Here is a 15,563-nt window from a genome sequence, read left to right on the forward strand (position 1 = left end):
CTCCTCACAAATATCTGCCTCCAAAGTAGTTTGCATCTCCAGTGCAACCTGATGGCGGACCAAATCATTGAAGACTGAGCGTGCATGTGTAACCTGGTCAGAAGGTGACAGAGAAGAACCAAGAAGATCTAGAAAATAATTCCTGCACATATTGACAATGGTCTGCGGATCAGTGACCATTCGACCTTCTGAATCCTGGAGTCTACTCATATTTTCTCGAGCAAGAGAAACATGCATCGCGCGAAAGAATTTATGAGTCTAACAAGCACTATCTTGCGATTTGTCAGTTAAATTTTGAATTTTGGCCTGCCGATAAGATTTCAACTAAAATTCTTTAATAAGATCAACCAAACGCATCGCCAATGACATCAGAAATTCATCATCTGGGGTGTCCACCAGCAGAGAACGAACCAAAGCCAGTAAGTCCTCCACTGCATGTCGACGCCGCCGACAAAGAGAGGCATGATGGATCCCATACTGCCGAGCAACCCGCTGCACATTTGAGAGCAATCGTTCAAAGGAAGCCGTGCCCTCAAAGGCGAAGTCCAATAAAAAACTCTCAATCAATTGCTGCATATAGCCCTGAAAAATTGAATGCTTCAAATAAGACGAGTTGAAACGTAAAGGAAGTCTATCCAACAACTACATAAAAGGTGTAATGGGTTGTGTAAGTATCTCAAGCTGGAGAGAAAAATGGTCCGACAAGGCATATTGCTGCAAGACTTTCATTTTCAGCATCTCAGGAAGAAAATCATCATCCTACATGATGTACATTCGGTCCAACCGCGACCATGTAGTTGCATACTGTGCTGAATGGAAAGTAACCCTGTAGAAGAAGGGTGTAGCCAAGACCATAGATCTTGCTTAAGTACTGCAAGAACAAAGGCATTCCACACCCGACTTTCTGGAGCATCCATCACCGAATGCCCTGAAGTGGACTCTGAAGAATCAACACACATTAAAATCCCCCATCAAAAAACCCCTTCTGCCAAGTGACAAGGAGCTCTACAAAGTCTTCCAAAGATCCCGTCGGGATAAAGGGTCATTCGGAGCATAGAGGCCCAACAACCATAAGATCTCTTCTTCAAATAAAACTTCAATTACCACAAAGCGGCCCTGTACATCATTTTTAATAAGCACAGGCTGATATTTCTCATGGACAATCATAAGCACACCAGAATAATGCATAGCATGTGTCCCTGCATAAAACAAGCGAAACCCATGGCAATCCACAACTTTTCCTGCTTCACCGTGACTCTTGTGCTCAACCGCACACAAGACATCCCACTGATTCTCATGCAATACAGCCCACATGGCATGTTGCCTATGGCGAGAACAAATGCCTCGCACATTCCACGTCATCTTCATATGTCTTCAAAAAGAAAATCAAGAACGAGGCACCACTTGCCTCGAATTAATCTTTTCTACTAGAATGTCAAGGACACCTTCATCCAAAAAATCAGCTAACACTACAAAAGAGTTATGACGGCCAGCTTTAGAGGTAGACGGAATATCCACTGTCTTGGGGATGGAACGGAGATAACGACGATCCCAAGGTGTAATCACATTATCTCTAGTATCAAACGCCAACTTAGCGGGTGGGCCCTTTGGACCATCTATATATACTTTCCTCATAGACTGATTACGGGGAGCAAAAGGAACCATAGTACAAGCAGCATGCTATGAAGGGAACATTTCTTTCTTGCGCATATACGTGTGCATGGAATCTTGTGAAACATTAGGCCCAGTATCCGCCAGGCCAGCATCAAACTTTTTACCTTTTTTGGGACGTGCCTCTAGCCAGTCATTGCTACGGGAATCCAAACCCAAAACCTGTTGTTTACCTTTATCCAAAACATTAGGTGGCTAGATTGCCTCCTGTAACAGAGCATCAAGCACCATGTCTTCCATAGGCAGCATAACATGCGCATCATCTGAAGACGGTTGCTTCTCTAGGCATTCAGCCATAAAATGCCCCAATTTTCCACACAAAAAGCAGTGTCCTACAAAGTTGCCCCATTTCAAGCGAAAGTGCAAAGGATGCATGCCAGAGCAATTAAGGCGAAGCCAGGTAGGCCTTTTCCTAGCAGTGTCCCATAACATACACAAACAGTTTCGATTCATTGCCCTTAGGCTCAGGGGGACCAGTTCCGTTCCCACAATGGCCATGGCATCCTTTAACAATGGCCAGTAGACAGCCGGGCAATTTTCCACTTCAACCCACACCGGGCATTCACGTTGAAGGAGGCGTTGAAAGTCTGCCATAGGACGCCATGGCACAACATGGACCAAACGGCAATCAAAGAACAATGGCAGTTTGGATAGGAGCTCAGCCCGATGCTTCTTAGATTTCAGCAGCACCTCATAGAAGCCTCCGGGCCCAACAAAGATCTCCTCAACACACTCCCCTTGTAGGAAATGGTGCAGCCACTGGCGAATATGGGAAAGCACTAGGATCCAACCAGTGAAGAAGAGTATAACCGCACGGTCATAAAACACCGAAAAAGAGCACAAGACATTTTTCAGATCCATCGTGGCTTCCAGAACCTGTTCAGTTCCGGAGTCAGAAAAAGCTTCATGATTATGCTGGATATAATCGCCAAGCAGAGTATTGGCAAACTCCAGCAAATGCTCCCAGTCAATCTCCTGCGAATCCATAGAATCAGAGGCAACCTGAATATAAGAACGTTCCTGATGACCCATTGTCTCTTCGGAAGTATGCTTGGAGCGTTTGCCCGCAGGTTGAAAGTCACAACCAGGAGGCATCTCCTCTGTGCAAGGAACCATATCCTCCGGTTCCTCTGTATCAGAATCCGCGGACCAAGGGCTGCCACCGTTTGGTTGATAAAAGCCATATCCACACCAGCCATGCTTCTCTCCTCTCTCTCTATCTCTCGCTCTCTTGCTCTCTCACTCTCGTTCACTCTCTCTCTCGCTCGCTGTAAAGGGACAGGTCAACTCTGTACTCTGTGTCAAGTCTCCATCGCATGCTCCCCGATTATGTCTCTCTCTCCCTCGCGCATCACCACAAGATGCTCTTTGCAAGCACCCACCAGCAGTAGACAGAGTACGGAGGGAAAACGGGGCAACAGCGAGGGTATCCTGGTGAGCGGGATAGTTGGTGCAGCCTATCGAGGCGACCTGGTATGCAACACGTGATCAGGGGCGACGCGACTGCCTGACGGACGCAGTTGGGCCCAGAGGGCCCAAAGCCAGCTATTGACAGGGCGCAACGAACACACGATGAGGCGGACAGGGTGTAGCAAACTGGCTACGCCCAAGCGTCAGCGGAGAGGGGGGTGCAGGTCTAGGAGTCAACGGGGCGGTGGTACAGCAAACAAGCGACGGCACGGTTCGATGGCGACGCAGGGGGAAGGATCCCGTCTCTAGGTCACAGGGCGCCAAGTTCGCCATCGTGAGGTCTCTCCTCAACCTTCGTAAATCAATCTCTCTCTCTCTCTCTCTCTCTCTCTCTCTCTCTCTCTCTCTCTCTCTCTCTCTCTCTCTCTCTCTCGTGAAGATAATTAAATTAAGTAGTAAATATTTACATCAGACCATCAGGTCAGCATTGAAAATAATAGACATAAAGGAAAGTCTACATAGAAATGTCACACTGAAAGAACAGTTGGTGTGGAGTGAACAATATCCAGCCAAGGAGCAGCAATGTCAAGAAGAACCAGATTAGCAGACACCATAGAGGAGATTTACCACAACACTAAACCACAAATTCGGGCCACATGACCATGAATGTAAGATACTAAATCAAAAATGAAGGCATTCCAAGTACACCAAATATGCCACAAGGCTGTCCATCTAAGGAAATGGAAAAGGCAGGAATAATCTGAACGCAAAGAGGTCATGGAGGTCATCTTTCCCATAATCCACGAACGAGCTGATATATCCGGTGCGGAGTCAACGAGAACCATACATAGGAAAGACTCCAAATTTGTCTCGCAACAGGGCAGGAAACAAAAAGATGAAACATTGTCTCATCACATATAGTACAGAATACACATCAAGTAGCAGAGATCTTATGAGCACGCAGCACATTCCCAGTAGGAAGAGCCCCAATAAGTAGCCTCCACATAAAAACTTTTCCCTGATATGGAACCTTAGATTTCTAGAGTTGCATGAATCTATCCTGCCACTTCTTTTTGCTATCCTAAATATGCCATACTTTATTAGCCTTATCCGTGACCCATCTCTTGGCCTCCACCATCTCATAATATATCTAGTTAATTGACCTTTTCTTGAAATCATCAAGAATCACAAACATCCAATCACCCCAGGGAGACAATAACCGTAACGCAAGCAAAGGATAGTATCTCAAAAGACTATCCTCTATGGCCGACCAAATATCATGGTATCCTCTAGGCACCCGAAAGTGCTGACGAATACGACGAAAAGAATAAAGATGGGCCTACCTAGGAATGACACTATCCCGGACTATTTGCAACCCCAAACGAGCCATCAGATTGAACTTGTCTCGCTGCAAATATTTATCAAGCCAATCTAACAACCTGGAGATAGCCAGTACTTCACCTAGCAGGGAATTCTGCTCCTTACGAAAATCAGGAGGGCGCCAAACTGCAAAACGTAACATCGCTTGCCAAGATGTGATCATATGGGAAAGGAGAAAAGACTGGGAGACCTTGATAGATCTTTTAGAGTTAAGTGCATGCCACCAAGAAGCATGAATAACCGTGCTACTGTGAGAAATGTCTGTCCTTTCTATAAAACAATTTGCTATATCTATCCAGGGATGACTCTCAACATAGAGTGCCTAGAGAAGTGCTAACCTCAAAGCAGCCATATGAAAATTAACATCCAAAAGCGCTGCTCCCCCATCCTTTTAGTAGTAGTCACATGCTACCATGAAATCCACACCTAGCCCAGGCGATTTCCTTTCCTTTTCCATAACATGAATCAGATAGGCTGAACCAATTCCAATAGGGACTTCTTGGTCCAAGGAAGCAATGGCAAGAAAAACGAAATCATGTTGATCATAATGCATTGAGAAACTTTAAGTCTCACATGGAGAAACCAGCCTTGAGACTTTCAGTACATAAACCAATCATGAATACGAGATGCCATCCAATCCAACAAGTCACAGACGAGTTGCCTCCGCACCAATAGGATATCCCAAATGTCTGATTATATTTCCCTTAGGAATCACAATACATTCTAGCCCAAAGCCTGCAAATCATTTTCCGTACAAGAGAGCAGAGTGGATTTCTGAGCATTAATATGAAGTCAATGCCATAGCAAAAATTTTCCACGCTACCATTGCTTGATCAGCATTCCAGCAATCTACCTTAAGAAACATAAAGGAATCATCTGCCAAAGATTGACCCACAAGTTGGGCCCCACTGGGAAGGGACAAACCAACAATCTCACCTTGATTGGCCAACTTATCCAACAAAGAAAGCATCGGGTGAGTGACTAATGCAAACAACAAAGGGCTAATAGGGCAGCCGAGCCGAAGGGACCAAGATAAGGCAATTTCATCAATGATCCCTCCATTAAGTGCAATACAGGCCACTGCCCCCTAACTAATAGTATCAATAGGAGAAACCATACGTGGCCCAAACCCCATGGTGAACATTAGCTACTTCAAAAAAGACCAGCTTACATGATCACATGCCTTTTCAATATCAAGCTGAAGCATAACAATCTGCTGGCATGAAGCTTTTGCAAAGTCAATCCCCAATTGAACATTCAAAATGTTGTGCATTATATTCCAACCCTTAATGAAACCGTATTGATGTGGATGAACCAAATGCAGAAATACTTTCTACAATCTGTTGGCAATGATTTTTTAGAAGATTTTGTATAAAGAGCCCATAACAGAAATGGGTCTCCACTATTTCAAAGATGTGGGAGAGGGAACCTTAGGCAATAACCGAATGATTGCAATCTTCTAGTCTGAAGGCATGACACTAGAATTCCAAACTTGCTAACACAGGCGAGTCAACAGATCCTTAAACTGTTCAACATTGACTGAAAACAACTCATTAGGAAGGCCATGCCAACTAGGGCTTTTCCTTCTAGGAAAATGGAACAGCATGTCTTCCACTTCATCCTCTGAAATATCGGCCTCCATTAAGGCTACCCATTCTGGCTGAACCTAATTACTAACCAAATCACAAATGTATCTACGAGCTAAGTGTACAGCATCAGAAAGAATCTCTTGAGGGCCCAACAATGATTTATAAAAATCTACACACATCTGAATGATGGATGCACGATCTGTCACCATAGCACCTTGCTCATTCTTCAAACGCACTATATTTTCCCAAGCGCATTTCTGATGTAATCGAGCAAAGAATTGATAAGATTTACGGTTATTGTCGTGCAAAGCTTCTGCTTTGGACAGCAATTTGTATTTAGCATATTCCTCTTCCTATAGAGACTGAACTCGGCCTTTCAACCTTTCAATGCATGTAAGTAAGTCATCAGTAGTATCCCCCATTTGACACATAGACAACAAATGGGCCAACAAATATTGCGCATGCTTCAATTCAGTGAGTAAAAAGGAAACATGCTGAATACCATACTGTTGGGATAACGAATGCGCATTATCCCTAAAAGTAGCCCATGCTTCCATCCCTTCTGATAGGACCCTAGAACCAAAGGAATCAATTAATTACTGAATACATTCTAGAAATTGATTTTGCAACAGAAAGGATTGATTGAAACGAAGAGGCAAACAAGCCAAGAGAGCCTTATAGGCGTGAACAGGTCGGTGTGTCATTTCCAAAATCAAAGGATAATGATCAGACAAGACATGTTGTCGCTCTACCCACATATCAATGACTGCAGGGAGAAAAGAATCAGACTGACAAATATAGATCAGTCTAACAAATATAGATCTTTCTGGCCCATGTGTTTGGATGCTTAAGAGAACGATAAGTAATATCCTGACTGAGAGGGATGCATCCAAGACCACATGTCCTCTTTCAAAAAAACAGATGCTGGACCATGTCGCTTAGGACCATCCATAACCGAGTGTTATGAAGTGGTCTGATCTAGAGATGTATAGGCATTAAAATCGCCCATTACAAAGCCTTGATGATCCATGGTGAGTCATCTCAACACTGACGGCGTTCACGAGCAGTAGAAGGAGCATACACACCCACTAGCCATAAAACCTCTCCCTCATATAGGATTTCCAAAATCATAAATCTGCCTCGATGGTCCTGAGAAATCAAAGATGGTTGCAATGAAGATCTAACGGCCAACATTACTCCAAATTTATGTGGAACACGACTACTAAAAAAAACAAAATAATCCTTATATACATAAGATGATCCTGCCAGAGCATGTTGTTTATTTCCGCAGCCCAAAAAACATCCCAATTGCCAGCTAACACCACTTTCCACAACTGATACTGCTTACTACTCGAAGAAATACCTTTAACATTCCATAATGCAATTCTCATGATAGATCACAGAAAAGGAAACTACTGAACCCCCACTTTCCCTTTCCCTTTTACATCAACTGCTTTGGCTGTCTGAAATATTTCCATCTTGCATCGAATCACATCTACCAGATCTGCCCTTTGCAAACTAGCACTGGAAGTACGAGAAGGAAGCTCTTGTTTCTCATAATAGAAAACATATCGAGGCACCAGCCTCCCTCGCAAATCAAAGCGTAGAGCACTATCAGAAACCCTTTTCTCATTCGCACCAACTGCAAGTTGAGGTTTCATATAGAACCCCCTACCTCTGCGTTGAAAAGTCTGAGTGATAGTTTGCAGAGCTGGGTGAACAGGAGTTGACCGAGGCTCCTATCTAGCATTACGACATTAAAGGGAAGGAGACACCCAATACAGCTAAAGGAGAGTTAGAGTTATTCATGGCGACCATTGCAAAAGTGTGTTCTTCAGCGGAAGAAATATCTTACACTGTCTCATGAGTATTGGATGGTGGCACCTCCCATCACATGACCAACAAGAAAGGTCTATATAGTTCTATGAAGCCTCTGCAATAATCCATCACTGTGACAATTGGTAATGATGCAAAATGCCATGTTGAGGACATATGTACTATTTTCTTTGTTATTGTAAATGGTGAACTCAAGAATCTTTCAAATGTGTTCTATGTTTCACGGATTAAGAGGTCCCTTTCCCTCTCCTTTCCCTCACCTTCAAGGAATGACTATCAATGCCGCGGGTAGCTCTAAGGGAGGAAGCAAGTCAAGAAGTGATGTAGAAGGCGAATCTATTCCAAACCCAATTCCACTACTACAGCTGGTGCCCCTACATAAAGCCTAAGAGGTTCAAGACAAGACGGCGCGGGCAAGATTGAAGGAGTGTAGAATTTCTTGTGCTTTTGATATTCTTTTGTCTATCCTAAGGCTCTGTGGACATTATGTATTGTTTCTTATCGGACGTGATAGGTGTAGTCACAACTGATAGTTGTGACTGTTTTGTTTCCACACTTGATTGGACATCAGACTCTTTGTTGTTGTCAGTGAAGAGTTTTCTTTGCAATAGTTGAAAGTATCTATTGCTTGGCATCCTTAGAACACTTAAGGGGCGCATTCACTTCTGCAGCAAACAGCTGGGTATCCAGGAAGTCATCTTCAACACCAGTTGGGGGTTCTCTGGAATAGCTGCCACAGCTGGAGAAGGTTATCAAATTACCAACATTCGCAAGAACAGCCCCTGAAGACCCAGAAGACCATTTGCGCCAGTTCAAGACTGCCCGTCTAAGTTGCTGCGTGGATAGTGAGGATACTTTCTTGTCCTTCCCCTATACCTTGGAAGGGTCAGCTGATAAATGGTACGACCAATACCAGGATGATCATTCCCCCCATTCGCCAATCCCCAAAACCCAATTCATCAAGGCCTTCCTTCCCGGAAATTTCACATAGTAGAAGAGCTCAACAACTTGACTTGCAAAGAACAGGAGACAATGCCAAAGCTCATTACAAGGTCAAAGTTCTGGTCACAAGGCTGCCTACATATCCAGGAGACTTCATGATCCATCAATCGTCCATGTGAGCATTTTCCTCTACAGAAGATTCAGGAGACTGTGGAGCCCACTGCCACCCTAGAAGAATTCCAGAAACTGGTAGTAAAATTAGAGAATACCCATAGACTATCTCAAAGGAAGCTATGGGGTCTTGGCTTCACCCCCTCAGAACATGATGTGGTAAGTGAATTTGAAGGAGCTAGAATCCTTAAGGTAGGGCCAAACCAAGAAAGAGGAAGAATCTGTCTTGCTTCAGCTAGGAAAGCAAATTCAAGAACTGAAGGAGAAAGACAAGGAGCAGCCCACACAGCTATGGTGCACCTCTTGCAACAACCCTAGCCATTCCCACCCAAACTGCCCCCACAAAAAGTTTTTCCACTTGTATCAAAAGGAAGGTCACAGAGATCTGGAATGTTATTGCCTCAGGTTTCAGAATCTCCAGCAAGGAAACCCTCTAAACAATTCCTTGGAGCCATTGGAATGGGGTCACAGCATCCATAAGGTGTAAATATTAAATTTTTTTCTTTCCTCTTCACAGCATCCATAAGGTGTAAATATTAAATTTTTTTCTTTCCTCTCACTGTTAACAGTATCCTTTTCAAAAACAACTTGTTTGCATTAAAAATATTAAAAACCTGATCCAAGAGATAAAAGAATGTAATGTTACATATTTTCCAATGAAAGATATTTTGGAAAGAGACAGAACCTGATCCAAGAGATAAAAGAATGTAATGTTACATATTTTCCAATGAAAGATATTTTGGAAAGAGACAGATTTTTCAAGTGAAAACAAAAAGACCGGTTTTCAGATTCTTACGGTCATCCATGAACTCTACCAAACCAACAGAAAGGAATCTCAGTACCATCTCGGCAGTGAATGCAACAATAAATAATGCCTCCAGTGCATCTGTTTAGGGCTGAGGACCTAACAAACCTCAAGTGTTATAAAACAAGGATGCTCTAGAAAATACTGTATTCTTGAGTTTTCAGGCATATGGCTAGAGTTTTAAAAGGATACATAAGATATATAGCAGCTTGCTGGGCATGCCCTCATGATGGACACATAGAACTAACAAGTTTGCTGTAACTACAAAGAGCTCTGAATAACGAAATATTTTGCTTTTGACAATAGCACGGCATTTACTGGAGATTGTCTGCCGTGCAGCTTGAGTACCCATACGCAGACCACGAGACATTGTTCTTGACATGGTTCTTGTCATCGATGGTGAGAATTTCCTGGAGAGAAGGCCACTTCAAGTTTAAGATATCCTTGACCATCATTTTTGTAAGGGTGGTCATAAGCATGACCTGTCTAGAAGGATATTTATTCAAGCATGTAAGCTTATGCAAATTTCTTAGAGAAGATTTATCCTAAATTTGATCTTCTATGATAAACTTGGTATCAGGCTGCTTTTCCTCTCTCAACATCTATTCCTATCAAATTCATCTGAAATTATCAAGTCAAAATATTTGACAGTTTATAAACTTACCTGGACAATGCTGTTCGTCCTTCTGGGTCCCAATCATAATCAATGGCTGCCAGTGTATCCAATCTACTGACATTGAAACTTCCCCCAAATGAACTAGCGCTTGACATCACCCTTCTCATTTTTGAACTGGTTGTGCGCATGGCTTTTGTAACTTTCGTCCTCATTTGTTCAGATTTGATTTTAAATCTTTCCCTCCATGTCAATTTCTTGTCCTTCTCAAGTACCACATCTTTCAGAATGCTCGCTAGGACAGTTGCATTGTAGAAACTGAACTTCTTTGTGTTTCTATTCTTCTTCAAAAGAGCCTGACGAAAAGCAGACAATGCAAAGCTGACATATTATCAGCAAAGCTTAGGCCTCAAAATAGCATCATGGCAACCTTGTGCATTCTTGACAGAGAGAAGTAAAGAGAAAATTTAGATTCCTAAATTTTTCTGTGGGCCAAACAAGCTCAGTCGATTCTCCATTGATCTATTATCCACTGTAGAATATCAGCTATTGCACCACTTTGTGCTTGACCAAATGGATACATTATGGTTAGAAACACATGATTCACCGACAGTTTTTCAGATCTCTGCCAAACTATATACTCTTTCATCATAGGTTCTGCGGTTTGAGATTTTCTCTGACATCAAAAGCATCCTTAAACCTTGCAATTGTCTGGGAATATCTTAGAGAGGTGCCAATTTTGTTTTTCTCCCCATAGAAAAGAGAATTTTCTAATAATAAATCCCCTCAGGACAAAGGGTCCCAAGGAAAAATACAAAGTATAAAGCAATCATTAAGGGATTTCCATACCAAAAATATATACAAACAAAAAGGGGAGTCCATTACAAGGCCTACATGCATAACCAATCGGGAGTATAAAGTGCCAAACTATATGTGGTTGATAATGGAAGAAAGTGCCAAAATCCAGTCCCTGAGAAAAGCCTCTCTCCTCCTCATAGTCTCCAAACTGTTAAGAAACATGGATCTACTTTCCACAAACACCCAGTCACCCTACTATTCCCCGGACTGGCGATAGAGTATCACCTTCTTGTGAAAGACTTCAGACGGCTCTTCAGCACAGTCCTTCCCGCCTCTTTCGTGGATGCAGTGACAGCCGCAGGAGTCCCTAAGGTACGGGTGGTAGTGAAAGAGACAGAATATACCACAATTTCTAGAAATTAAGGCATGTAGACACTCTTTCAGGCAGCAGGTCATTGTGATTGGGCAGCCAGGGCAGTGCCTACATTGCCATGACTTTGGGCATATGGCAGCAGAGTGCACGCACTTCGGAGCTAAGGTGGCTTCGCCGATAGGCCCACAGGTGGACGCGGACGGCTTTACACGGGTCCAGAGATGACAGAGAGGGAGACGGCATGGGGGGCCACAACCAACCCATCAGACACACCCATGGCAGCAGGGTGCAGGACGGCAAGCATCACCGCCTTGGCAAAGCACCATGCAGCCCCGCCCCACCCGGCAGCACCACAAGCCCACACATCCATAGTTGTCAAGTACTAAAAGTATGGTACAGTACGGTACGGTACAGTACGATAAAATACGGTACTAAAGGGTACCTTAAGATTTTGAGGTACGGTACGATATTAGTACGAAAAAAAAATTTAACTTCATTATTTTGAACTATAGATGATAGAATAGATGTTTAAAGTCTAAATAGCAATGCTATTGGAGTATATAAGATGAATACTTGAGGGTAACACACCAAAACCTCTATGGCATATGCCGCATGCGCAACATGCACTACAACTTACAAGTACATACATAGGAGTGGATACATCATACATGAATGATCATACAAATAAGAGGCATGTATGCTTGAGAGAGAGAAGGTTGAGAGAGAGAGAGAGAGAGAGAGAGAGAGAGAGAGAGAGTATATTAACGTCTCTAAAAGGCCAATGTGGCCTATGAGACCAAAGCAGTACATACAATGATGGTGTGTTTCTCATCTGGAATGAGAAAAAAGATGAAAAACATGCCTATAAGACTGAAAAAGAAATGAAGTAGTGTCCTATAAAAGGGGAAACATGTGTGATTTGAAAGTGAGAGTAGAGAAAGGAAAACTCTCCATCAATGATATGTCTGTTCTCTAGGGAGGTGTATCTCTGCATGGCTGAGGCGTCTCGGCATCTGTCTCCTGTGGCGCTCAATGATGGCTTTAATTTGTCTGTGGCGTGGATGTCTAGGCCTTCGTCCGGGTGGACGTGGGTGCCTAGACCGGCTAAGTGCCACTGCTCTATCCAAAGGGACACCTACAGAGGATGAGGTCCAATGATGATATACTCCTGTAGGCTGTGTGGCAGTAGTAGTGGTATCTGCCATACTCTGTCGTGTATCAGTGAAAAAGTCAGTGACTGCTCTCTGTTTATGTGAGCCGAGCTGTGGGGGCCTCCTACTCCGTAGAATTGTTGCTCTGCGCCTCTGGAGCTCCAAGAGGAAAAATCCCAAGCATCTCTGATCCTCAAACTGCATGATCCGTCTCAGGGGTCCAAAACCCTCTCGAAACAAACAGTGGTATCTACCTCGTATGTCATAATATACAATGCATCGGCAGATGTAGTGTTCCTCTGTCTCTGGCTCTCTGTCGCATAGTGGGCATATGCATTCTTCTGTCTGTATACCCTCCCATCTGCCTGTCTCAATCCTCAAGTGGTGGGATGAGGTGCGGATCTGACCAATAACTGTGCGTAGTCCATGAGGCAGCTGTGTGTCCATGTAATTGGGTCGGGTGATGAAACCATCCTCAGATACCTGAAGGAAGTGGGTTTGGTAGTGTGCCATCCTCATGCCATGGGGGTAGGGGGGTCGGATCCAGGTCTTCTCCGTATCTAACTTCAGTATGTCTGCTCTGATCACATGGTTTAGCTCTGATCGGCTTAGGTCGAGTGTAGGGCAATCCAGGCTATAGTAGAAGGGGGGTAGTCTGTCAATCTGCAGCCCATGTAGACTCATCCATGTACTCATCTGAGCATACCAATAGTGTCTGTCACCGTCTGCTGCTAGTTGTCTAGAAGAGGCCAGGGCTAGCCGTGGGTATCTGTCTTGGGGGAGCTCCCATAGTCTATGTATGAAAGTCACTGCCTGAACCAAGGCCTCAGCCACCATGGGTGATGCTCCCAACTCAGCTCTGATAATCTCATGTGGGGTCGAGCTCTTCGCTCGTATCATGCGTGAGATCATCATGACCAGTGGTCTTTCCATATGCTCCCATCCGTCATAGTATTCCTTCTCTGGTCCATCCTGGTCCCCCAAAGGCTGTCTCCTCGTGTGAAAGAGACTCGGACCCCAAATAGCTGCCCCATATAGGAGTGTGGGTGTAACCAGGGTGTCAAAAAGCCACAGTTTGGTGCGCGGCTCATGAAATTGTATGTGAGCACATTGCCTCTCCAATGCACCTAAGGCTGCATATGCTTTTGCCAGACGAGCCTCTGATGTCTCTCTCCAAGAGAACTGTGATCCTTTCAATGTGACCCCCAAATAAACATATTGCCTAACCATCTCCACTGGCTCTCCGTCAAAAGTAAACTGGTGCTCAGCTCTTGTCACCCAAGCAGCTGAAGTGTTAAATACCATAACTTTAGTTTTCCCAAGGTTCACCTTAAGATCTCTATCTCTGCAAAAAGCTGATAATGCATCCAAGTGTCTATTTAGTCCCTCAAGTGAGTCAGATATAAGTACAATATCATCGGCATAAAGCAGTAATGGTATCAGCACTCCAGCTAGGCTGGCTCCGGCCCCACCAGTCCTATCCACATATTCTGAAATTTCATCTATATACAGCCCAAAAAGCGTCGGTGAAAGTGGACATCCTTGTTTCACCCCAATGGTGCTATTGATTGTATTTGAGATGTCCTCAGGTGTTCGTACTCTGCCTGTCACTATCTCATACAGGGCATAGATACTCCACTGTATCTCTACGGGCACATCAATGTTTTGCATTCTTCTCATGAGTCCAGCACCTGGCACTGTGTCAAAGGTCTTGCGAAAGTCCACAAAACAGCAATAGATCTTTTTCTTGAATGCCTTGCCTTCTTCGATGATTGCCCTCAACGTAAAGATATGGTCTAGAGTTGTATATCCCCTCCTGAAGCCAGCTTGGCCTTTTGACCTCAGGCCAAGCATCTCGGCCCATTCACTCAATGCTTGTTCCACGATAGAGCCATATATCTTGGCCAGCATGTGTCCAATCATGATAGTTCGGTAGTTACTAGGTAGCGCGAGGTCTCCACTCTTAAAGAGCAGCACAATAATATGGTGACCAACAGGTTGGAAATCCCTCACAAACTGCCCTATTAAAGATGTGAGCCAGCGTTGGTGCCAGAATATCACAGGCATGCGTGAAGTGTTCAGCCACTAAACCCTCATGGTCTTGGGCTCTTCTATTTTTCAGTTTCCATATGGCATTCCTCACTTTTTTTTCTGTGAAAAATCTGCAATTTGCTGGTCTTGAGGTTGAGGGGAGTGGCATAGGCTCTTGGCTAGGAATATCATAGAGTGTGCAAGCATATCCATGCCAATCATCCGGTCTAGTAATTTGTAGGGGTGGCTGGTTCTCGTGCATCTTTTTCCATGCTCTCTTGCTGTCCTGCCCCAAGAACATGGAATACATTTCTGTTTCTAGTCTCCTTAGGTATTCCCGCTTCTTTTTGCGTACCAACCGTCTGCGAGCATGCTTACGTGTACATATGCCAAGTGCCATCTCTCGCTGAAAACGTACTCGTGTCTCTCTGCACTCATCATCATACCAGCCATTCTGTGGAGCATTACCTCGTGGAGGTTTATCTAACGGTGTAGTGTGTGGGAAAGCATATGCTGCTGAAGTGTGTATTATCTCGGCCAACTGTCCTGTAAACTCATCCAGAGAGGCCTGTGTGTCTAGCTCCCTCAATGCATCTCGCACAGTAATGTTGTATATGTGTGAGGTCGCTACCACAAAATCATAGCGTGGTAATTTTGGTATGTGTGACTGTGCTTCATGTATATGCCCATACTGCATTGTGAAAGCTAGAATAGCATGGTCTGCTACTAATCCAATTGGTCTATCTGAGATTTCAAAACTTTTTATGTCAAGTAGCAAGTTGGGTGATCCAAT

General features: G+C 44.0%; 1 protein-coding gene across 3 annotated transcripts in view; it reads right to left on the minus strand.

Annotated features, from left to right (window-relative positions):
- The window catches only part of LOC148032134 (uncharacterized), a 306,148-nt gene that overhangs the window by 226,748 nt on the left and 63,837 nt on the right, over positions 1–15,563 (minus strand). For all 3 annotated transcript variants that reach the window (XM_087682765.1, XM_087682766.1, XM_087682767.1), the window contains exons 12-14: positions 10,469–10,773; positions 9,997–10,214; positions 9,796–9,885 (exon numbers count right to left, since the gene is read on the minus strand). In XM_087682765.1, coding sequence (XP_087538891.1) covers positions 9,796–9,885; positions 9,997–10,214; positions 10,469–10,773 — 613 coding nt within the window. The remainder of the gene's footprint in view (positions 1–9,795; positions 9,886–9,996; positions 10,215–10,468; positions 10,774–15,563) is intronic.

This window comes from Lygodium microphyllum, chromosome 8, assembly GCF_053477565.2.
Source record: "Lygodium microphyllum isolate KBCC chromosome 8, Lygodium_microphyllum_v1.1.10, whole genome shotgun sequence".
Lineage (NCBI taxonomy): Eukaryota > Viridiplantae > Streptophyta > Polypodiopsida > Schizaeales > Lygodiaceae > Lygodium > Lygodium microphyllum.